Genomic DNA, 23,986 nt, shown 5'->3' with positions numbered 1-23,986 from the left:
TGAAAAACAACCTGTTTTCCTGCAAAAGAATTCTACAGATTAGACTATTTTCCTGCACCTGTTTCAACAATCCCAATCGTCTCCGCTTTAATAATGAAAATAGTATCTCACAAACAACCTTTTCTTGCATGTAGACACCAAGACTGACCAATTACCTCGGGGTAACAGCTTGCTACTGGCCAACAGGAGATAGACATGGGAGGTTTTATAAAACTCTATATAAAGGGATGTTAAAAAAAAAAGCTTTAGCTTTTTTTTGCTCCTGAAAAGTGTGTCTCATCTCTCTGAAATGAGGTCAACAGCAACAAGTGTCTTGCTGTATTTTCGGCATCAGTACCGCTCTCTCAGCATGGAACAGTGGGATTGGGATCCTGCGCTGGCTGCAGTTGAAGAGTAAAGGCTGCATGGCCTTGCACCACCCTGCAAGTCATAAACTGTGCTCTGGCACCTGGAGACACATGTGAAACCACGTGAGCCACACCAGGCTCAGACAAACACCCTTTCCTGAGGACCTGGCAGTGTTTGACTGGAGCAGGACTGCACTGTGTCACAGCAGGGCTTACTTGAGGGCTGCAGCATCATCTGGCACCAGTAAACACACACAGCTTGCACCAGCCAAATACAAGTGGTGACTCCTGAAGCCAGCAAGTCTTTGCCCCAGCAGCAGGAGGTGGAAATGCAAAGAGCTCCTGCAGTCAGTGTGGCAGGAGGACTACAGGGGTGCAGCACGGCTGCAGCACATCCCTGAGGCACCACTGTGCTTTCCCTCGCTGCCCCTAACTGGATTGGCACCTGCTGCTGGAAGGGCCCCTCATGGTCAGTGGCAGCTGTGAAAGGCCTTCTCCAGCTGTGGCAGCTCCTCTCTCCTGTCTGCAGCCAGAATTAGTTGGAGTGTCACTGTCCCATCCTGATGCAGCCAACCCAAGTTCAACAGGGCTTCAGCAAAGCCCGAGCACTTGCAGGCAATTTGTTCTTTAAAAAGCTGTTTATTATCACAGTGGACGAGTGGAAAAACATGACACAGTGTACAGAGACGGCTTCAGCAGATTACAAATAAGTTTGAAAAAAGTTACAGTTGTCTCTGAGTAAACAAGGCTCTCCCTGCAAGCTGCAGGCGTGTTGCTCCAATGCCCCTTACAAACAGGCTGGTAAGACGAGGAAGAGCTTCAGCCAGAAATGCTGTGCAGATAAACAAGGAATGTCTGGCTGTTCCCAGAGCAGCAACCAGTTTGCTCAGCATGACTCCTGGAGTTGTGATGTGCTCTGTGAAGCAGACCCCCTGCTCTGGGTGAGTTGGGAGTGGGATGCTGTGAAACCCCTTGGTTTTGTCAAACCCAGAGTGAGCTGTGCTCAGACTTTCAGCCCAGTCCAAACAAGCGTTTGCTGCCCAAAATCACCTCTGGAAAGAGTGGCTGTGACTGGCTCTGTCTCTGGCACTGTAATGTTGTTCAGTGCCAAACTCTGTCCTACATGGAGCTGGGCTTGATCCTGCCACCACTTACCCTGAGGCTGCATTTAGCTGCTGTAGACCTGTAAATGCTGCTGTCCCTGAAAACACCCCCTGGATGCCCAGCTCATAACAGCCAGGTACGGAACAAGATTTGCAACAGGGCTGAGCTTGTCACTACAAACAATGCCAAAGGCTGCTCTAGCCCAAAAAAGGGGCAGATGTGACTGCACTGGAAAGTTTGGGGGAAGCTATTTTAGTCAATTAGTAAAACAAGGACAGGAACTGTATGTTTAAATGTATTTTCTACCTGGTAAATGAGCAAATAATTCTGTGATTAGAGCAAAGTAGGAGTACACTTCCTCAAACACAGGCAAATTACACCTCTGGTGAAGGACCTTCCTTGCACCATTATCTTCTCCCTTCCATCAGAGCAGGCTGGCAAAACACACTTTGACACGGTGCATGAGTCTCTGCTCTGATTTGTTAAAGTCACTGAGAAGTCTTTAAAGGCTTTGCTTTGGCAGATGTTTTGGCAATTGAAATCCAGCTCATCTGTAACTGTGTGTCCTTTTGCTTCAGTAAACAAATGGCTCAGGTGCAGAAATCACTCAAGTTAGCTGAGTTCCCTCTGGCATGATTGAAAAACCTCATCTGTCTCCCTGTGAAAAATCAGTGTTGATACCACAGACACAGAGGAAAAGCCACTGAAAAATAACTAAGTTCGTTTTCTTCCCTTTTTTTTCCTTTATAACTGCAGGTTTTGCGAGAAGCCCAGTGAATATTTGAAAATGTGTTAGGGAGCTGAAGGGAGTAGACAGAATTGAGTGCTGGGAAAGGTATGCTACCACATAGGAAAAGCTCTGACCTACAAAACAAGAATTTTCTTTGCTTCATGGGGCAGGATCTGGGAGATGGGGAGGTAAGGGTTCATTGGTTTGGCATTTTAACTGGAGATTCTTATTCCAACCTACCAAGATTTTGTGGGTTAGTCAGCAACTGGAGAATTGTTTCTCAAAGTTTGCAGGGGGATGGTAACATGGGAGAAGGAAGGAAAATAGCTCACACTTTTCCATTTTAGGTTTATAAACTCAAACTCTACCCCCTACACTGTGAGGTAGAGTTTGAGTTTATAAAGCTCCCACAAAAAATAATCAAATACCCCACTCCTTTGCTAACTGATTTCCTTTAAAGCCTCTAAAGTTACGCTCCCTAAACAATAATCATTTGGGGGAGGATAATGTTTTCCTGCTGGTCCTTATTATTACTACTGCCCCTTGCCTTGCTCTGTCTACTGATTCAAGCAAAGACTAAAAGCTTTCCAAGCCAATCTCAATCCTCCTGTGTGCTTGCCTGTTGCTGGGAGAGGGATTTCTACTTGGCGCAGTTGATTTTCAATCGTCCGTTCTCCCCATTGATGCTGGGCAACGTGATATTGGTGTAGTGCCACCAGCACGGAGCCTAGGCCAGGAGCCAAGGCAATGAACAGCCTGCTAATTAATTGTTCACATTTCTCTCCAGACCCCCTCCCCAGAACAAACACTGTGGAAACAGGAGGCAGCTGTTTCTATGCAGCCCTCTGGAAATTTGAAGCAGAAGTGGTTTACTGCCCGTGTTATGGTTTTCCAGTGATGGCAGTAAGGGCTTCTGGTTGCGTGAAAGAAAATAGATTGGCTTTGATATGGGAAAAAAAGATTACTGAAAACAATCTGAGCCTGATGCATCCATTTCTACCCATCCAAAAAACCCCAACAACAAAAAAAAAAGCAGTGTCTATGATGCTGCCTGTAGTAAGTGGAGAAATAGGGACCTAATTTCTGGGCAGGAAGAAGGAATTAATGTTCAAAACACACACACCAAGCAACTACTATAGATACTGTTTTTCTGCTAAAGCTGTGTATATATTAATTTTCAGTTCTGAGGCAGGTAATACTCAGAGCTGGTGGAGTTTGTGCATCTTGCATCCTTTCTTGCACATGTATTCTTGTGTGTCTTTATTTACCTATATAAATAAGTTAAGAGATTATTTACATCACTGTACAGAATAGATCTAAACTCAGTAATCAAAATGCATACACCTGCCAGTGGATCCAGCCTGTTAACACTTTGCATTTCATCTTCAAAGCACCAAACAAACATTAATTATTTACCCAGGCAACTTCCCACTCACCAAAAGGATTAAAAATAACAGGCAGAGTAAGGGATGGAGCTGAGGGAGTGCAGTGTGTTCATAAAAAGGCAGCTTATTGTGTATCTCTCTCCTGCCACGAGCACTGTAGATTGATGCCTTTATAAACTCTGCAGTCCAAGTGTAGGAGTAATCTTTGTTAACACCAACTTGGCAAAATGGGGAAGTCCTCATTCAAAAGCAAATGATCCGCTCTTCATTTTCAAAAGCTTTGGCCTCTTCTTGGCTTATCAGGTTCCCATTCAAGCTGGAGAAGTACAACAAAAGGGATGTGAGTGCAAGTAAGGTAGTGACTGTTGCCCATCTTCTGTGTGCACCAGCTTTGGTGCAGAGGTTTGCAATGCCACGTGGGCTGCATGCTTCTCAACTGGGAATGGGTATTCGGCTGGATACAGCAGTGCTGTTCCCACTGCACATCCAAGGAACAAGGCTTCTCCCTCAGAAACAAAACCTGAAGACACACCTGAACTCCAGTAACTGAACTTGGCATTGGAAACCCAGCTGTTCACATTTCAGCAAGCAGCACAGAGTTTACAAAGGCTCTTACTGTGCACTGGGCTGGTTTAAAGATATTTAAAGTCTCCAGACAACATGGGAAGAAAATTCTGTGAAGTACTCAGGCATTATTAACGTGAAATGACTGATAGCAAAATTTTCAATTCTGGCTATGTAAAGATAATCTAAATTGATACTTACACCCCTGAAAATGAGCAGCCTAGTTAAGTGCTGCTCTCAGAAATGTTGAAATCCATTAAAGCATGCAGATTTATGAAATTACTTGGGTTAATGAATGCCTCTGAACATTCAGGCCAGAATCAAAAGACAGATTTCAGTCTGAAGATTCAGAATGATCTGAGGAGGAATTGATGCCTCTTCTGTAGACGAAAGCTGACTGTGGCTTTTGGAAAAACTACCTCTTCCACATCTCCAGGGAACACACTAGTCAGACAGTGAGTCATTGTCTTTCTAAGCAAGAATTCAGTGTCCTTTCACTAAAACAAATATATAAATATATTTAAAAATAAATTTCGTGTTCAATAATAAAGCAGCAGTGCTAAAACCAGCTCAGTTCTATTGACTCCTGAGCTCTCTGAGGTGAGGGAAGGAATGTGGTATTTGGCTTCCTGCCTTAAATGTGCACGTGTGACTATGTGATGCCCACCTAATCTAAAACAAACAAATCCTACAAAATGTTAATCTCCCTGTAGCTTAGCACTTTCAGTATGTTTGGAGCACCGCCCAAAAAAGTCCGAGCACAAATTCTGCAAACCAGACTAGTAATGCTGAATAAAGGTAACCATCTCCTGCTTGTTTGGTATTTAGGTCCTGAAAAGCAGAAGTTTAAAAATAAAAACAACAAGCAAAATTTGGACTATAAATTCAGGCCCTGATTCTGCAAACGCACATGTTCTGCAAATCAGTGGGACAGAGAGATGTGAACCAAGAACACCGCCTGACATTCATAACACACAAGGAAATGTTTCAATGGCAGTGGCTTTTTACCTGTTTGAAACCCACAGCTGGAACTACAACCCCTGCCTCACATAAACTTGCTCTGAATTTTTTAGGTTGGGAAGTAGTAAGGCCAATAGGGTTTTAAAGGGAAAGGAAGTTTACAAAGTGACCCTTTGAGAAAGGGACCTTTACCAGATTTCTTGAATAGTTGTGTTCTCCTTGAGAGCTTCGCTGAGGCACTTCACCCCTTTGGCTGTAATTTGATTCTGGATAAGCCTAAAAAAAAAAAAGGCATTTCATGTCAATCTAACATGCAAACTAATTTGCAGCACATGCACAACCTATGCTCAGCTTGACATCAAGGAGCAAAGCTGTCTGCCACAAGAAAATTACTGTGATTTTATCTGTGAGAATGGTACACAGTATTGGTCAAATGCCCCACATGCACTTTCAGAAACAGAGCTCAGAGTACTTTTCCTTGTAATCTTGCATGTAGTTCCATTCTGGAGATACTGAGCAATTTTAATTACACAGCTGACAAATTTCTGCTATGTTCACTAGTGGTATGGGATTGTGGTATTTAGACTGAGACAGACAAACCTCTCAGCTCTGCTTTCTTACTAAGAAGACTGTGAGACATTTTAAAGTGATGTACAGAAAATTCTGAGTACAGACCCTGTGTAGGCCTAGAGTTTTAGCAGTTATGATCTAGAAGCTGCCAAATCCTCCAGTCTTGTTTATCAGACCAACAAAAATGGTCTTTGAAAAATGGCTCTTTGAAAAATAAAGCACTGATTTTGACTCTGGTATGAGCAGGTGCAAGTCCTAGTGAAGCCAACTTACCAGCTACAAATTATGTCTCATCTGAGCTTCGGGAAGGAAAAAAAAAACCATACATAAGATCCTCAAGTAGTGTAACTGATGAAGCAGTAGGTAATTCTTACTAACCACTGTAGACCATCCCACTAGCTAAGACGAACAAAGGCCACTCATCTGCATGAGTATAAAAATACTCATCAGCCTAGCTTAATTCAATACTCACCTTTCAGTCTACCATGGTGAGCCTCACAGCTGTACCATTCCATGTGACTGGTTGCATGAATCCCTCAGGATTCAGGATGAGGCTGAAAATTGGAGTGTATTGAACAATCTCTTAGGGAGGGAGGGAAGGAAGCATTCCATTAAAGGAGTTTTTGCACTTGGTATATGAATCAGAATGCAAAGGGATCCAGTAGAATCTTTCAGCTACTGGAAAAAGACTTTAACTCGGCCTCAAGTTCAACTATCTATACAGGTCACCACCTTTTGGAGGTATCCACTGGTGCAATCAACAAAGCAGGATATCAATTTGTCCACTGGCAGACACCCTTGGACAACACAGAGCCATGACAAAGACACTTATCTTGATTACTATACCTGCTTTGGCTGGGGTAAGTTTTATGATGAATTCAACCCAAACTGCTCAGTGAATTATATCTGCAGCTGTGCACAATGAAACCAAGCACTTCCCCCACTGTCTTTTCATTTTCAGGGTGATGGGCACCACAGCTTCTGCTGCTTTCAAAAGAGGCTATGAGTACTTGGCACCCATGACAGCCAGCATGCTTCCTAAGGGGCTGGAACTAGGATTAATACAGGGAGTGTGCTAGAGTGTGGTCAGCCAAGTCTTTGTAAAGCATACAAAGGGACTTCATGTCTGATGTTCCCTTGGACCACTTGAAATGAATGGATGGCTATTTTTTTTACAGCTCACAACTGCCCAACCCCATCCTTTGGCAACCTCTGGATTAGAAAAGCCAATGCTGCATTTTCTTAGAAGTATAAAAAGTCTTAATGTGATTGCTAGAAATAATTCCTGGTTTCCTGGGTATTGATGCCTTGGAGATGAGTGTCTTGCATCAGTTTATTGCTAGCCCAAAAAGAAAGCATAGGGCAAATGCGACACATATCTAAGTGTCTCATGTAGGTTCTTGGTTGAAGAGTTACTTTCATAGCATGATGATAAGCAAAAAGAATTGTAATAACCTTATTCTATTCTAGCTGTCTGCTTGGGGTTTTGGTTTTCTTTTTTTTTTTGAAACTTTTGATTTTTGAGGCTGGTACTGTTCCCCTAATGAGAGATGAAATCAATCATTAATTTGAAAGTTACCAGAAACAGTTTGAACTTTTTTTACTGTATGGAAGCAGGTTCCAAATACTAGACAGCAGCTTTATTAACTTCCCTGAACTGTCTACAAGCAGTCAGCTGCATCCAGACCATGCACAGAAGCTGTTACTGTGACCTACATAGACTTGGAAGGTGCAGCTTTAATGTAGTGACTGCCAAAGAGCCTGTGCCACTGTGGAATGTAACTCACCATAAATGCACCAGTTTCTTGTTGACCTTCAGCATCTCTGCAAAACTCATTGCTGCCTCATCATCCAGCTCATTTTTAGTCAACCTAAGTGGGAGAGAAAATGTTCACTTAGGATGTTGACATTATTTTTCAGCCCCCTGTTTTTGCAGCTTGTCTGTGACTTAGCTTTAGACAGCCAAAGGGGGATGTGTTGTTCCTGCCCTGAGCAATTTGTAAAGGCTGGACACAAAGAGATATTGAAGAGAAGCCCTTGGAGGTAAAAGAGACAAAAGTATCAGATCTTTATTTCTCTGAGCAATGTTCTAGTGATACTTTCTCATGATGCTTTAGTGTCTAAAAGGTGAATGAGGTGTAGTGGGAAAAGGTATAGACAACACTGAAGAGGTGCAAAAACTGAGGACAAAGAACTTGACTTCAGATGATGGAAAGGAGAGAAGATGGGGAAAGCAAGATGGAGGGAGTAGAACAAGGCATGACACTGGGTCACTGGAATGTATCCCAAAGGACAGGTGCTGCTGATCCATTACTCATGCCCACATTCTTCCAAAGGTATACCTTATAGCTTGTTGATAGGGAAAGCATAGGGGATGAGGGCAGGGAGAGAAGGAGGAGGGAGAGTAGGGAAGGGCAATGGGATTGGAGGACATAAACCAGCATTTTACTTTGGAAAAAGAAGCAGAGGAGAAAGAGACCACACTGTCAATTACCAGAATATTCTCACGGAGTTGTTGTGCTGCATGGCTTCAGCAATACTTTTGCCTCCCTCTGTTGTGATGCCATTGAATGCAAGACTGTGAAATAAAGATAAAAATGTCTAAGAAGCAGCACCACTTGTCTCTCCCACTACCAAATACAAGGGAATATCCTGGATGATCTGCTTCCCAGATGTACAGCTCAGCATTTGTGTGTTTCAAAGGCTCACATACTTCACAAACCACTGAGCCCTTATAACTTTTACAAGTGAGAGCAGTTCACAGTCTGCAGCCTGACTGCAGGTCTTTCATACAGTCCAAAAGGTTTGCTAAAAGTGAGTTGTGCTCTTGGGGCTGACAGCAGAGTTGCACCCAGTAATTTTGAGAGTTGAGGCTCTAAACAAGGACAAAGAGTTGTGCTTAGCAGTACACAGGTTTTTACATGCATTTGTCATCCCTGTACAAACTGGACACTTTGTCCTTTAAGTCCTTCAGGCATCCAAATACTTCATTCTTCCAAATACACCACCTTCTGCTGTGTATGGAGAGTTGAGCTTGTAAATGCTTTCCATTACAAACCACAAGCATTTCTTAGTCTGCCCTTCATTCTTTGAATAGACATTGGCAAAATCATCCAGTCAAAGTTATGCTCTGGGCTTTCGGAGTTCAAAAAGCATCTCCCTCCTCAAAATAATGCAAGGCCTCAAAAAATGTAGAAAGGGGAACCAAGTAGAGCAATGGCACAAGTATGTATTGGCTGAGTCCCTCCTAGCTTCAGCTTAAACTGGATATTCTCAGTCCGTCATGCCTGGGCCTAAAAATGGCAAATTAAGTAAACTGATGTAGCAGGGATTACCTTCCCTTGGTCTTCACATAAAGCTACCACAGGTGCTTACTACAAATTCTAATCATGGAGCAACATTAGCCAGTGGGAGATAAGAAATGAAGCCAAGAGCAAGTACACTGCAGAGCACAGGATTCACCTTGCACAAGTGTCAGCAAACCCAAGCTCAAGACAACGCAGTTACTCCTCTTTATTTCTGCAAACACATTCATCAGCTTATTTGCTCTTGTCTGAGAATCCCTGAGTTCTGATTCAAGTTAAAAATGTTTTCTTTCAAGTCTGATGCATCTGGATGGATTGTGCAATTATGGGAAGATGGCTATTTCAGATGGCTTTTTAAGTTTAAATATATCTAGGTCACTGCACCTGTTCAGCTTTTAATTTTTAAGCTTGACTACCCGCTTGCAGAAAAGAAGACAAGGCACCAGCTCTGAAATCCCTGGATCTGAAGTGGCAGCAATAAACTCTCCAGAGATCCCCAAACTCCCAGAGTATTTCTGAAGAAACTAGTGCCATGTGCCACCTTGTGGGGAAACTAAGGAGCCTTGCCTGCTCCCTCACCGTGGAGGCCAGTGGAACTGGGAGACAAATAGAAAGGGTCACCATGAACCCAGTGCTCCTGCTGTGTGGAGGGACTCGAAAACATCTTTAAATCTTTAAATCCCCAGCCAGCATTTGAAAGGTTAGTAGGGAATGGGCTGTTTAACACACTGGTTTCTGCTGTGCTTCCAACCTCACCCGTGTTGTGGCTTCCAGAAGGCTGGTTTGAGATCCATCCCTGACCTCCAGTGAGGATGACATCTCACTAGCACTGAATGTGTGGTGGTGTAGCTCCACTGGAGCACAGGATGAGCCCAAATGTAAGAATGTCCCAACCCCTCATACAATGGCCTAAAACGTACTTTGGTAAGAGCCGCTGCACTCTCTCAATAGAAACTCTTAATACTGAGCTCACTGGGAACCCGATTCTGTGACAGCTGGTGCCTCCTGCTACTATTGCTCCCAGATCAAAATGGCACCCACTGACCATGTGCCTCCACAAATGCCAGAACTCTGTGCAGCATGAGGGGAGGAGGTGCACATGGAGGAAAGGATGCCTGTCATGTGGTATTTTTAACTTGCCTAAAGGCTGCACAGGGCTTTTTGACAGAGTCTGGCCTCTCACTTGTGCCACGGACCTCTTGGCTGCACAGCAAAGGCTGCAATACCAGGTGGCATTCCAAGCCAGCCCTTGGTGGGAAGAGTCATTGCTTCACAGCAGGATGGAAAAGCCAGCACTACACCGAGCTGCCTGGCTCTGCCAGTGTTTTACCTCACGTTTGTTAACCTGGGGTGGTTCCTCAGGGCCTCTGCAAATGCTTTTGCTCCTTCATCTCCAACTTGATTACCCCACATCCTAGTGAAGAGAGGAGAACATGAGGTATCAGTTGTGCTGCCCTATTGACTCTTAGCAATGCATTCTCCCCGTTTCTCTCCCCTCCCCTCCTTCCTGATTACTTCACAGTCTTTCAGGCTTGTGAGGAGCCTGGCAGGTACCCTCCCCACTGAGGCAGGTATGTTCCACTGCCTGCACATTGCACCAGTAACCTCTGCTGACTCACCAGCACCCTCAGGCCACAGCACAGAGGCAGCTCTAGGAGACAGCCTGCTGCAGCAGGAATGCTTTCAGGATCACCTTGCTGCACACTGGTAAGAAAGAGTATTTCCAATGGCAAAACAACCCTTGACTATATAAGGGTTATTTTGTGAGAGAAGGTAACATGGTACAAGCTGGAGAGATTTGATCAGAAACTCGGAGTACCTGGTCAAATCCCTTCTATGCAGACTAACCACTTTGAAAATTCATCCTGTATTATGAAGTTTGAAAACACTTCTGCTGAGGTCTGTGTTGTTGGGTTTTTTGCAGGGATCCTGGCTTGTTGACTCAAAGCCACACTCAGCTTATGGGTAATTAGTTGGCAGCTCTTTTAAAATCAACTGAGCTCTGTGATATCTAAACACATGGACTTCCAGTAAGTTCCCCAGAATTTCCTTGTCCTTCAGAGCCAGCGCAGTTTGCTATTTAAACATTTCTGTCCAAGCTATCCTAAGTCCATTTGGAGTGATCATCTCCTCCACAGGAGAAAATAGGAGTCCTTCAACGAAATTACAGCAAGTACAGCACAGCAGACCCAGCTATATGGAAGTGTGCAGGTTGCTCACTGTATTTGTGAAATGTTGTAGAACAACAAAATTAAAGGCCAAAAATCTGATTGTACAAATCCAATCCAATTTCCATGTTTCATGGCTACTGTGATTTTCACAATGGCCAAGCAGAGGTTTTAATTCCACATGTTCAAGTACTAAATTTTAAGAAATGTGTTCTCCTGTACAGTGAAAAGAGAAACTGAGATTTGCCACAAGGGGGAAAAAATAAAATAAATCAAACCTAGCACCTTTCCTGAGAAACAGGGCAGGAACTAAAGGTTTGGAGTACATTCAGACCTCTCTCCAATAATAGCACTTTGCAGTTAGGGACAGCCTAAGAGAAAAGGATGATATGAATTCCCTTTTATTCTCCCAGCTCACAACTTTATCAGGATGTGATGCAGAAGGTTTGGCATGTTTAACAATGACACTCAATAACTAGATGCAGTGCCAATTGTCGTAAAACCATACAGACTTAAAAATAACCAAGTATTTCTAGAGGAGTTGTGCTGCAATAAAGAAAGTGGCTAGCTCTTCATCCTGTCCTCTTGTTTGTTTGTTTCTCCTTCAAGGTTCTGTCAGAACAGTGAAAAAGAAAAAAAACAGATGCCAAAACCCAAACCAAACATTGTGTGAATGAAGAACAATGAAGCAGCCCTCTTTTTCCATGGAAAATGTGGCTATGCCTCTATACTTGTTTGTTCTATTGTTGCTGTTGAGGAGGGAAGGAATAGAAGGAAGAAAGAAAATAAGCATGAAAAAAAGAATCCTAAGGGATTTGCAGGTGCCTGGCCAATATCAAGCCCTAACTTCTGCTCTTTAGCACTGAACTTACCCAATTTCAAACATTGTCTTGCTCTTCTGGATGGCCTGGGCAAGGCACTTCCCTCCTTCGCTCGTTATTTTGTTTGCTCCTATTCTGCACAAAGTACAGAAATTGATGAGGTGCATCACTTACAACTGTGCAGCTATCAGAAGACCAGTTCAGAAAGCCACACAAGTATTTAAGGCTAATTAACTCTGGAGGTTACCTGCAGTTATCAAAGATTAACCCAGAGTGAAAAAATACTGCAGGCACTCGACCTTTGACCAAAAGACACAATTTTATGTTGTCTTTTGCATATTTTGCATGTCAGCCCTCCAAATCAGAAGTACAGGAGTAGAGTCTTGGGTTTGGTGCTCAGTATGTTAGAAATGAGCTTTAGGAACTGATCCTCAGGGCAAGGACCCCAGCCTTTTTTTTAATATAATTCATACTATAAGCAATTGCTACAGAGCTCGTGAATTACATGCAGCACGTTTCATGATGCCACAGGGAACAGAATATTTCTTGACTGTGTGTTTCCAGAGGAGACTGCAGCTGATAGGCACAGACTGCAATAATTTCAAGTCCTTCTGTTGTAAGCACAGGCTCTAGGCAGTGGCATAGGTCAGTGCAGCAGTCAGTCTCCGGCTGGCATATTACACAAGGCCTTTTCTGTTTTTGGCCTATGTGGATATCAAATGGCTGGAGTTCAAGGGAGAGATAATTGCATATAGATTGATTTAAAGAACAGACCAAACCCCCAACCCTCCCCCACAACCCCCAAGCCACTACATTCACATAAAACTGTCTTGTTTGGCTGACTTTGGGCACATGAATGTGCACTCTATCTCAAAATAATCTCTAGAGTTACTGTGTAGCCTGAAAGCAACCATCTTTCAGCAGGCTTTTTTTGTGAAAGCTACAGTAAATAAGCAAAGCACTGTCAAAGCAGTGAAAGAACTAAGTGCTCCTGGGTTTCAAAATTCTGCAAAAATTTCAACTAGGAAGTATATGGCCAGAGCAGGGTTTCAGACCCTGTCTGTGGTAGAAGGACTAGAACCCAAGAGTCCCTGGCTGCCTGTTCCTATATTCCCTCCAAAAGCTGACATTGCTGCAGTTACCTCTGTTTTCTGCTGTGGTCACAATTAAACCATTGGTTAATGATCTACCTTTATGTCCAACCAACGAGCATGGCCAGACATTCTTATCTGGGGAAGTTCCAGGAATTAAAGGGAACAACTCACCAAGTGAATTTGGGGAATTCCAGAGTTGAGGTATGACACCAGCACAGCCTGACCCCAGTGGCCCATAAAAGATCAGACACTAAAAAGCTTGGTACTAAATCCAAGGGAATTTGCCTGCTGGAAACAACAGCAAGGTCCATACACAATTGAAACCTTGCTCAGGTGCTCAGACTGGATTTAGGTAAAGAACAGGTCTCATGCACTCCTTTAACTCACTACTGTATTCCAGAAAAGACTATGGATTCAAGAGTTTCACCTACTGCCATCCACTGCTAGACTACTGCAAAACAAATATATAACTGCAACCTAAACTACATTTTATTTCAAATACAATTTTTGTCTTTTTTTCTACTCTTCCTCCCCTTTCAAGCTTCTTAACCTTAATTAGGATAGTGTAGAAAGGAAAAACAGTCCAACATACTTAACATATTCCAGGCTTGAACACTCTTCAATTAATTTTGCAACATATTTGGCTCCAACATCAGTGATTTGGTTGTTGTATAAGCTTAAAGAAAAATCACATTGGTAAAAATAGGTTATTACTGCCGTTAAATATTTACAGCCTGAATGTTTTATGATGCACACATAGCATCTATCTTTTCTGTGCGGCTTTGCGCATATTCACAGCTGCTTGTATTTCTATTTTGATATATAATTCATATTGTGATGCGTTAGATATAAAATATAAGGAGACCAGACTGCAAATCATGAATATTTACAGTATTTTTTAAATAAATGGTCTCCACAAGCAAACAAAGCTTCCCTTTATTCCTGTGCTAGTACAGAAATAATATTGCCAGAAGATAAGTCAAAAGACAAAACACCGTAATGTACTTTTGGTCTTTTAAAAGTCATAAAATCCCCTTGCAAATATTACTGAAGAGCAGATACCTGAGGAATTGTACTTACATTAGGGTACTGGAGGAAAAAAGCAATTCTTGGTATTCAGGTTCACCTTTCAAAAAGTCATTTTTATGTAGCTACTTAACCAAGAGCAGGAAGTCAGAGCCTTCCAGCTTCAACTTCATTAAGAACTAATTAAGCTCTTGAAAGAAATTGGTATCATGAACACCACACTTGAAACTGCATGTTCCTGACAGCAGTCTCTACCAAGCTGTATCTGTTTTGCATAGTTGAAATAAATCCGTTTACAGCAGAGAAAACAGCAGCCTATAACTACACATGCACTCTTGCTTGCAGTCTATCCCTTCCACAGCAGAAGACTTGCAGTATAAAAATCAGCATGCTCACACAGTTCAGTAACCTGACAGTGGTCCACACTGTGCCACAGAAGGGTTTGATGCCAGCAGGAGGCTGTGAGGGAGTGTGATGTGAGAGGAAGCTGTGGTCCTTGTCCCATTGAACTGTCACAGAATCACTTCTGACACAAAAAGCTGCTTTGCTTAAATGAGGAGGTAACTGTAGTTCCCACCCCACCTCTGCCATGTCAGTACTGGCAGCACTAGAGTTTTATTTTCTAGTATCACTGCTGAGTGTTTTCTCCCAGCTGGGTACGTACCCCAAGAAAGATACAATTTGGTATTTGGAGAGTTCTTCATACAAGATCCTTACGCCGTGATCTGTGACCTGATTTACACTGAGCCTGGAAAGAAGAGAATGAAAAGTCTGAATCAATACATATTAGAAATGTTCATAACCTGTGAGTTAGCAAATTACTGGAGGCCTATGCATTTTCCTCTGATATTTTAACAGGTCCTTATGCCACATATTAAAAGCTCTTAAGGGAAATGTGAGCTCACATTCATGTGGCCCACTCCAAAACTGATAAAAATCAGAAAGTTCCAGATCTCCTAGGTAATGCTCTGGAAGCTGTCCATAGAACTGAGAACAATAAAATGTAGGAAGTCAGACTCCAGATAAACATTTCACCCTCCTCCTGTGCTTACTGTGATTCCAGGAAGAAAGTCTGCTTAACACCCTAGCAGACTAGCTGTCCAAACTACTAGTCTTGCAATCTTCTCTCTGAGTACTTAGTGAAAGCCAGGCATCTTGAAAGTCACAACACATTCAGGCTTCACCAAATAAAGGTTGTGAAAAGCCCTGGCCAGAAAACAGAACTGTGCTCCCATGGGTGTGCTAGATATTTCTAATTTTATTGTCCCAGCCAGACATGAAACAAATCAATGTCAGTAATTCATAGAATAAAAATGCTTCTTCTCACAGTTGTTTTGGGGTAGGTTTTTTGTTGTTGTTGTTGTTGTTTTGGGTTTTTTTTCCCTAACTTCTCAAGCTTTTTCGCCTTCACTAAATGGACAGGTTCAAGTGAAGCATTCTGATTGCCATGAACCACATTTTCTGGCCAAAGCTGTCCCTATGAAAACATTTTGACCACATTTAGTTTGCACACAAACTCAGTAGCTGAAGATTTCCTGCTGAGAGTCCTTTATCACCAAGAGCCTCCCTAGCCTTTGCTAGTTAGCAACCTGGTCCCTCTGGAATGCACCCACACACAGGAGAGATCAGCCAATTTCTACTCAGGACAGGCTGCTTCTTTGAAAGGGATAGTTAAGTTGTTGGAAACAACATTTCCTGACCTGAAGAAATTGCTTATTAGAAATAAAAGTTCCAACATCTGAAGGCCCATAAAGGGATCCTAAAAGGGCAACCTAAAAGACTGTTTTGGTGCTGGGGATGGTGTTAGGATCACACTGTGTATGGCATGATCACATGATAGGCACAAAGAATGAAAGGCTGGCCTTTTCTTCTTTGTTTTGTCTTACCTACTTATGCTTTTTCCCAAGGAGTTTCCTTATTGCTTTCTCCTGGGAAGTCAGTCAATTTGCAAATAACTGGGGAAAAAACCAGGAGTCACTGGCTGTGATTTATTTCTAGAGGAAAACAAGGCAAGGCACAGCCAAACAGGAGGAAGAAAACAATTGTTAAAAAATTCTCATGAGGCTGAAGGAGCTTTAATAAAGATATATATGAAGTTCCTTATTTTCTGCACCTAAATGTTTGGACAAATAAGATATAGCTACATGGTACAAGCTCAAAGGGCTGGAAGTGAAACAATCTGGCCTGTGATGTTAAGAGGTGGAGTTAGTTCCCCCTGCTCACACCAAGCCATGTCCTCCCTTCACATCACCTCAGGGAAACACCACATCTGAAGGCATAAACTACATTCTTTCATGGATGTATATGATAGTTTTTGTCCTATGAAAGCCAGACATTTTGACAGGATGCAAAAGCAAGAAATTCAGAGCTTCTGATCAAGAGTTATTGTGAATAGGAGATCCTCCCTTACCCCTTATGACCAAGGGCAGAGATGGCCTCAGGCAATCTTCAGATAATGGAGGGTGCCCTTATGTTTCCTTTTTCCCTTTAGCACCTTCTCTCATAAAAATCCTCTTCTGAGAAAAACAATTTGAGATGGAGTTAACTAAACCTACAGATTTAAACAGTCTGTGCTTCTAAGGACTTCTTTCCACCCTTTCCATTTTGGTTTCCAAATTCGCAGCTTATCTCTGCTCCCGTGACTAAATGAACAAAGATTTCAGAAGATATGAAACTTTAATTTCCAGCAGCACTAATCCTCCTCTTTCTCCACTTGTGAGATCAGTTCCTTCAGCCCACCAGTTTGTGGAATAAACGAAGAATATGCAAGGACCTGCTTACATACAAAGACTCCTACCTGATCACTGCAAGCTTGCTGAAACAAGGTTGCAGCTGTTTTATTCCATAGTCATTGATGTTGTTGTTGTCCAAATCCAGAGCCAGGTGCTTTTGGAAGTGGTGCAGAACAAAGGAAATGGCGCTGCAGTCAGCAGAGCAGGCGTTGCAGTAGGCCAGCTTGATGTAGTTGGCGTGCATGCGGCGGGCTGCCATCCTCCCCACCTTCTCACTCTGCGTCTCGTACAGGCACCTCAGCATCCACACAAAGTTGGGCTGCATCTGCACCTGATTGTAGCTTTTAAGCCTGGACCGAGTGTAGCCTTTCAGGTGGGATTTCATGCTCTCCCCAAGGTATGTGATGAGTGTTTTTCTCTTTCTCTTAATGACCGCAGGTGAAACTAAATGTCTGAAGAGCTTCTGCCTGGATCCAGAAAGTAGGCCACAAAGAAACATGTTGGTAAAATTAAAGTGTTCTTTATTTTGGAAAGGATCCTCCCCTGCTAGTTGTTTATTCAACCACGGGATACGAAGGCAAGTAGGCTGGGCAGTCTCCAGGGAAGAACATTCATTGAAAAACTCAAGTAACTCCTTGGTACCCACCTTCTCCTCCATAACCAAGAACAAAGCTGTGAAAAAAGACTGAAGGGTTAAGTGCAAGAACTCATAAGTGGCCTGACTGTCACAGCCACTGTAACCTTTAACTGTCCTGAGAAAGCCCAATTGCAGATCTTCTTCAGAGATGTTTGCCGATAAGACTTCCTCCTGCTCAAAGATAAAGGAAGAGTTCTCCATCCCTTTGTATGCTATTTTACCCAAAGCTAGAAGACTTTCCTTTCTTGATTTGAACATCTCTGCTTGGCTCCTGATATTGCTCTTCAGCAAACTTGTTTGCACAGATCGGTTCAGGTGCACTTCAATCATGAGCAAAAATACATCTGTTAATGTAACAGAACTGTCTGGAAGCTCGTGGCTGTCAAACATGGAGTGGAAGTGCTCAAAGCATTTAAAGATAATCCAGCAAAATAAAGGCACTGAACACAAACTGCAGAGATTTGGGTTAGCTTCCAACTGGTTTGATACCAATGCTCGTCGCTGCTCATCTTTGAAAAACATAGCTGTGTATTCCTTCAGGTTATTCCTGGAGAAACCGCGGAGCAACACTTTCTTCCTAATGATGTTTTTTTGGATCTCAGTTCCTGTCCTGGCAGTAAGAATTTTCTTGGACCCCTTAAGAAGCTTTCCTCTGAGAAGGCTTACGAGCAGTGCCAGGGGGTGGATGGGTTCATTGGGTGAACATATCTCAGGTACGCTGCTGAGATCAAAATTGGAATAGATCTCATCAAAGCCATCAAAAGTGAAAAGAACTGTATGAGGGAATTGCAAAATGTGATGGAACACTTCTGTGGGGTCCTGGTCTGGGTAGCAATTATATTTGAAGAGCAGGTCTTTCAAACATATGGCTTCATCTTCCTTGAAACAGCTAAACATCCTACAACGAAAACGGAAGAAAAACTTGGCCCCTATGTCCAATTCCTTTCTGGCCCAAAGGCTTTGTATCTTTTGCAACAAGATGGATTTTCCAATTCCTGCATCACCGTAGACATAAACAGTCTCTCCATCTTCATTAATTAGCCCAACTGCATCATCAAAAAGGGCTTCTAATTGACCCACCTGGCCAAGACTCTCATTGGTAAAATTGACCAGTTCCATAATACTGTTGGAGTAGATTTCTTCAAGCAGCATCTCCTCCTTCTGAGCATACAACATAAAAAACTTGGAGTCCCGTCCCAGTTCATGTCTGAGTTTCTGGCAATACCTGCTAACTAAAAAGACAGTGAACTATTATTAAAGAAACTGTTATTTAGAAACCTATGCATACAATGACCCACCTCTCTGGGAACTAAGAGGGGGTAATAAACAAAAGTAATTCTAATGTTGAAATGGTTCTTTGGCAGAATAATTCTATTTGTGCTGCCATCATCACCCACTTGGGAAATTCAGGTGCTAAAGAAAGGTCACATGTGAGCCACCACTTCCTGAAAGCCAGTACTGATGCTGCATTGGTTTAAGGGGCTGCTATCCTTCAGCTGAGACTCAAAGCCAAGCCTTTGCTAAAGGCTGCTTAACTCTCTGCAACGGCTTGTTGGAGTTGTTGGTCTCTGATTTCACTGTACTTATATTCCAACTGCAGTTCTATCAGGTAGGTGGTTATTCTTTCCTACCTTCTTTAGTCATTTATGTTATTGCAAATAGAAGCCATGCATTTTAGAAACCTAGTACCAGGCACCTCAAAAGATTTTTTTAAGATGACAAAAAAAAGAAGAGAATCTCAGTTATTGCACAATGCTGGCCTGTGGTTTTCAACAAAAACTTTGCTTCAGATGGGAACAAAGTAATTCTTATATTTATGTAGTATAGAAAAACCTCTCCAGAGGAAATAATTTCTGCAATACTTATATTCTGATTTTTAGGGTTGCTAAAAACGATCATTTAGGGTGACAGTAATTCTGGTTGGAAGGGACTTCAGAAGGTCTAGTCCTACCTCCGTCTGAGAACGGGATCACTTCTGACATCAGATGAGGTTACTCAGGGCTTTGTCTAGTTGGACCTTGAAAACCCCCATGGAGACTGTACAGCCTCCTGGGCAACCTGCCTCATTGCTTGACTGTTCTCATCATGAAATACTGGCTAGTCCATGGCCAACACATCAGTGTTGCTAATAAATTGTAGTAGAGGCCTAGAAAATACTACAGCTGGCACAAGGTGGTTCTGGCCTTGTCTTACATACCCACAAACAAATGCAGAAAGAGCCTGAGTTTAACAAAACAGGATGCAATTTATCGACATCATCCTTGTGTTATACAGTGGATATAATTTGGCTACCACTGCTAGCAAGCACACAGTTATTTTCCCTGGCTGTGCTTTCCAAAACTCTTACTCTTCTGTCACTTGGTTGGAGCTTCCTACATAGCAGGGTAGTTCTAAGGGAAGGGATAGAGATGCATGACCTTACCTGGATCTGTATTTACCACAGGTTTACTACTAATATTCTCTGAAGGCTTGTAACCTATTTCATCCAGCCAAGGCTGAAGCTCATAGTAAGCATCAGTGACTTTCTGCAGGACATAGATGAAATATTCCGAAATTTCTTCTCCCTTGCTTTGAACCAAGTCTAGAATTTTGCGAACCTGAAGAAACACCACAGGAAAGATCATTGATACACAGCATTTTATCACAGTAATACTTGTTAACTGCTTTAGGATCCTTTCTGGACTGGAGCAGGGGGCCAGAATCAAAACTGGTGCTTCAAAAAGGTGAAATCAAAATCCAGCTCTGAATTGGAACCACCACAAAACTCAACTGCTGTCTGTGTTTGAATGCTGCGAGAGAGTTGATTCTGCAAGTTAAGGTCTGAACTTGTAGCTCAATCACACTAACCAGAAACAAAATGGATAAATACCACTCCTCAACAGGGAACCCAAAGGATTTCCTCAGCTTGGCTAGATAGTGTATTTTAAATCCCATGCTGTTTAAGATGAAAATAGAGGTGGTTTCTCAGTGTCCTAAATTCACCCTCTGTTTGGTAAATACTTTAGTTACATTTGGATTTACCTCAGGATCCAGCCAGGTCCAGAGCAGGATAGGCAGGATCCCTCCCTCCCTGGATCTTAACACTGAGCCAAAACCCTTCAACTTTTCCTTCCAACACAGCAACTCAATTCTCCAGGCTCTCTCTGTACAATGGCCCCTCTGCCTGCACTTATTACCAAAACTAATGGCTACCAGGCAGTGGCAGGAGCAGTTCAGCACAAAGCGTCACCTCCACGGGCAAGGCAGAGGGCGATCTCTGTGCACCAGTACAAGGCAGTCCTAGTATAGAACCCTCTGCAAGACAGAGCAGTCATCTGGAGGCACATTTTGAATGTTGGGATCCCCTTGCTAGAAATGAATGAAGAATGCAGTTCTGAACCAGACAAAGGGTTTCCAGAGACTGTGGTCTCTTGTGAGCTTAAAACAGGGTGATGCACAGGCAGCACAGCAAACATATGGAGCATTTTCTGACAATGTGTATGCTCTAAAAAGCAATTTTATGCCTTCCAGAGAAGCTCCCACAGAGTCCACTTCATCTACACTACTGCGGCCTGCTCTCTGTCTCTGCTTAGACTCCTGATGCATGGCCTCCCCCTCAGCCTTGGTACAACAACCATGCATATTATGCTGAACAATAAGAAATTGAGATAATCATACAGTGTGCATTTATTCAGCTTTGACCCTACACACAGTGTGAGCACTGTGTTACCATTTCAACATGCCAGCAGGAATGATTATTTTATGAAAATCTGCACTGTTGGTGAAGTCCAAGGTCTTTGAATTTTTAATGGTTTGCCTGCCCCTAACTGTGACAAGGTTCTGAAGCTGCCTGATTGGTTGGTCTGGGAAACAATCTCCTCAGCTGTTTCAAGTTATGATGCAAAGACCAACTGTGTAAACTGTAATTTTCTCCTAACGAAAGGAAATAATTCTTGCTATTGATGTCCAAAGATGAATTAAAACCTGAAATACGCCAGGATACATCAATTTTACACAGAAACATTTACAACGTGCATAAGTCTTTGAAGAGAAAGGAAGGTGTTCATACAGACAACAAACAATCATTGACTTCTAAAACAACTTTTCATTTCTGTCTCTCCTAAAGCAGGATGATCTATCCCACAGCATCCTAAAGCAGATTTTCCTTGCTATACTCTAACAACCATGTGGCCACCTCTTTATCAGAGGACAAAGCTGCAGCTGGGAGGGACAGAACAGCAATTATCACCCTGCTAAATTCTTACAGCTGCCAACGGGCATAACCAGCAGTGCCAGCCCTGCTGGAAAGGGATGTGCTGGAGACACTCATCCAGGAAGAACAGAGTGGGGAAACTCCAAAACAAGAAAGATTAGAAAACACACTAGAGGTAAAATTGTCAGACAAACCCGTAACCAAAAGCTTTACTGGCTAGAGAAAAAAAATTATACCTTATCTGCTTGAGTAGGAAACTGGACAACGATCTCTGCATCTTCAGTGGAGAAGTAGTCATTCTTAATCAAGTTATCAATCAAACACTGCGTGTTTCGGATCCTACCGACCAGAAGCTCTCGGTGAACCTTCAGCAAAGCAATGAAGGACTGAGGGCTTGCTGCTGGAGGTTTGTTCACAGAAATGTCCACATTAGCACAAAGTTGGCCTTCCATAGTTGAGATACCAAGAAGCTGCTCCACCAAGCCTCATGTTTGAAAAACTGTCCGTTTGTAGTGACAGGTCAGCTTGGATTTAACTTCAGGCAAACAAGAAATCTGTCCTTCACATCACCGAGCCTGCAAAAAGTAATTGCACAGAACCTCAGTTTAAACCTTATTCTATGCATATATGTCCTTCAACTAGACATCACAGAATACTCCCAAACTCTGTGTGGTATCATGGCCAACTTCTTAATAACGTTTCTTTCTTAGGTACTTCCAATTGTTTGTTCAGGTTTTGAAAAATAAAATATCTACAACAGGCAGTCTACCTCCTGTACCAGTATTTTACTCTAGCTTGCCTCAAATATCACCACTGGCATCTGCCTTATTAACTGCCTGTTCCTAATGCATAATTTAATATTTTTTATTAGCTTTTCATGTTTTAGTAGACAAAGCAGGGCATCTGTCCAAACATAATCTGGACAAGGAAATAAACTGAATAAAATTATACTTCGTAGCAATTAATTTTGTAGGAGGAATTAATTTATAGTAGCAATTCACTCTGCTTTTTCGTTGTTACAACAAGAGACTGTATGAAGCGCTGCAAATATAATAACTGTTCCTGAAAGCAAGGCCTTGTGAACTCTGAGGCAGTTTTAGCTAAACTAGGGAAAAGAGTTTAGTTTCTAAGGACACAAAGTTCACCAATACCAGGAGGGAGGTTATTTTGAAACCATACTCTTTAGCATGAATGCCCTCTCCTTGTCTGCAAATATATACACAGCGTATACCCTTGTTCTCCAAACCACCTCTTGGGAGCTCTTTTTAGTTGTCCATTTATTCCGATTTTTCTCTACAAGGCTTAAAGCAAGAGGAATCGGGATCAGACTGCTCTCTATTGTATTACTAAAGCAGGGTTTCTTGAAATTTTAGCCAATGTGCCCACCATATTGTAGGTATGAACTTATACTGAAATTGCAATTCAACAGTAAGTTCGTTTACGTACTATTTAGGTACAAACTTGCACATACAATTTCCCATGCAGGAAACTAATTTTTTGCCAAGATCACAAGTGAATCACCTCCACACAGACAGCAAGAATCTGCATGATCAACACAAATGACTGACAACACCCAGTAACACTTAAACCATACTGTTGTTTCAGCAGGTCAAAGAATATCTGGAAGAATGGTCTTAGGTTCTGGTTACAGTCATATTAACAAAACCAAAAGACAAAACCCTTCAACAATTCTGTAAGTATGCCAACTCTGCTGCTACAAAATTCTCACAATTTCCCAAGACATTTGCAATAATGGTAAACTTTCTCAAATGCTCCCCAGCATTCCCCTGTCAAGCTATAACTGAGCCCTGCCAGCTCACAGATTATTCTAAGTGACCTGCTACTGGAACAATCTCACTTCCATGGGTTTTCTATATCAGAAGCTGCTGTCTGCATCAGGGAAGCTTCTCTTGCTTGATGCTCTTGTCTTTCTCTTGCTTAAGAAAGACACAGTTTATGCTACTGCATTTTAGTGATACTAACTATCTACACTCAAACCAGCTGGGCAAATCAGCTTAACCCCTCAGATTTCCCAACAGGTTCCGACTTATGGTTGCTGACCTGCATGGATGCAGATAACTGCCTTAGGAGTTGGGCTCTCCAAGGGCTGAGACCTGGCAAATCCCCAGCACAACTGTTCTGGGTCACAGCCAACTCCCAGAATGACAAAACTGTTTCCAACAAACGGAATGTAACCAAGTGATCTGAATTTCTTACCACACCAGTAAATGACTGCATCTACTCAAGACAAATCAAGCTTTCATTACCCTATTCAGATGACCCACCCGAGGAAGTGTCTGATTTCTGAGTCACTCAGCTTTCCAGAACCCACACTGGTACATCTCTTTGTT

At 42.5% G+C, this 23,986-nt stretch overlaps 1 protein-coding gene across 2 annotated transcripts; it reads right to left on the bottom strand.

Annotated features, from left to right (window-relative positions):
* Positions 1-966: 966 nt before the first annotated feature.
* NOD1 (nucleotide binding oligomerization domain containing 1) lies at positions 967-22,203 on the bottom strand. 2 transcript variants are annotated; one of them, XM_053987706.1, is made up of 11 exons: positions 21,872-22,203; positions 19,866-20,040; positions 16,872-18,675; positions 14,739-14,822; positions 13,641-13,724; positions 12,006-12,089; positions 10,296-10,379; positions 8,155-8,238; positions 7,448-7,531; positions 5,283-5,366; positions 967-3,882 (listed from the first exon to the last, which is right to left on the bottom strand). In XM_053987706.1, the coding sequence occupies exons 1-11, from the start codon at positions 22,085-22,087 to the stop codon at positions 3,810-3,812; spliced, it is 2,856 nt and encodes a 951-aa protein (XP_053843681.1). In that variant the 5' UTR covers positions 22,088-22,203; the 3' UTR covers positions 967-3,809. The 2 variants fall into 2 exon arrangements, with proteins under 2 accessions (XP_053843681.1, XP_053843688.1); XM_053987713.1 differs by lacking the exon at positions 967-3,882 and adding an exon at positions 6,133-6,214 and having other exon boundaries at positions 5,288-5,366.
* Between the last annotated feature and the right edge of the window lie 1,783 nt (positions 22,204-23,986).

The sequence above is a fragment of the Vidua macroura genome, chromosome 1 (assembly GCF_024509145.1).
Source record: "Vidua macroura isolate BioBank_ID:100142 chromosome 1, ASM2450914v1, whole genome shotgun sequence".
NCBI classification, from domain to species: Eukaryota; Metazoa; Chordata; class Aves; order Passeriformes; family Viduidae; genus Vidua; species Vidua macroura.
The sequence above is the reverse complement of the archived record's forward strand: the minus strand, read 5'-3'. Positions and strand labels throughout refer to the sequence as shown.

What these genes read in the sequence shown, in the direction of transcription:
- NOD1 (XM_053987706.1), bottom strand. Translation starts at nt 22,087, where the DNA reads ATGGAAGGCCAACTTTGTGCTAATGTGGACATTTCTGTGAACAAACCT. An exon ending in AGCAAGCTTGCAGTGATCAG is followed by an intron (nt 14,823 to 16,871) that starts GTAGGAGTCTTT and finishes TCTTCTTTCCAG; the next exon opens with GCTCAGTGTAAATCAGGTCA. An exon ending in ACAACTATTCAAGAAATCTG is followed by an intron (nt 3,883 to 5,282) that starts GTAAAGGTCCCT and finishes GTACTTCTCCAG; the next exon opens with CTTGAATGGGAACCTGATAA.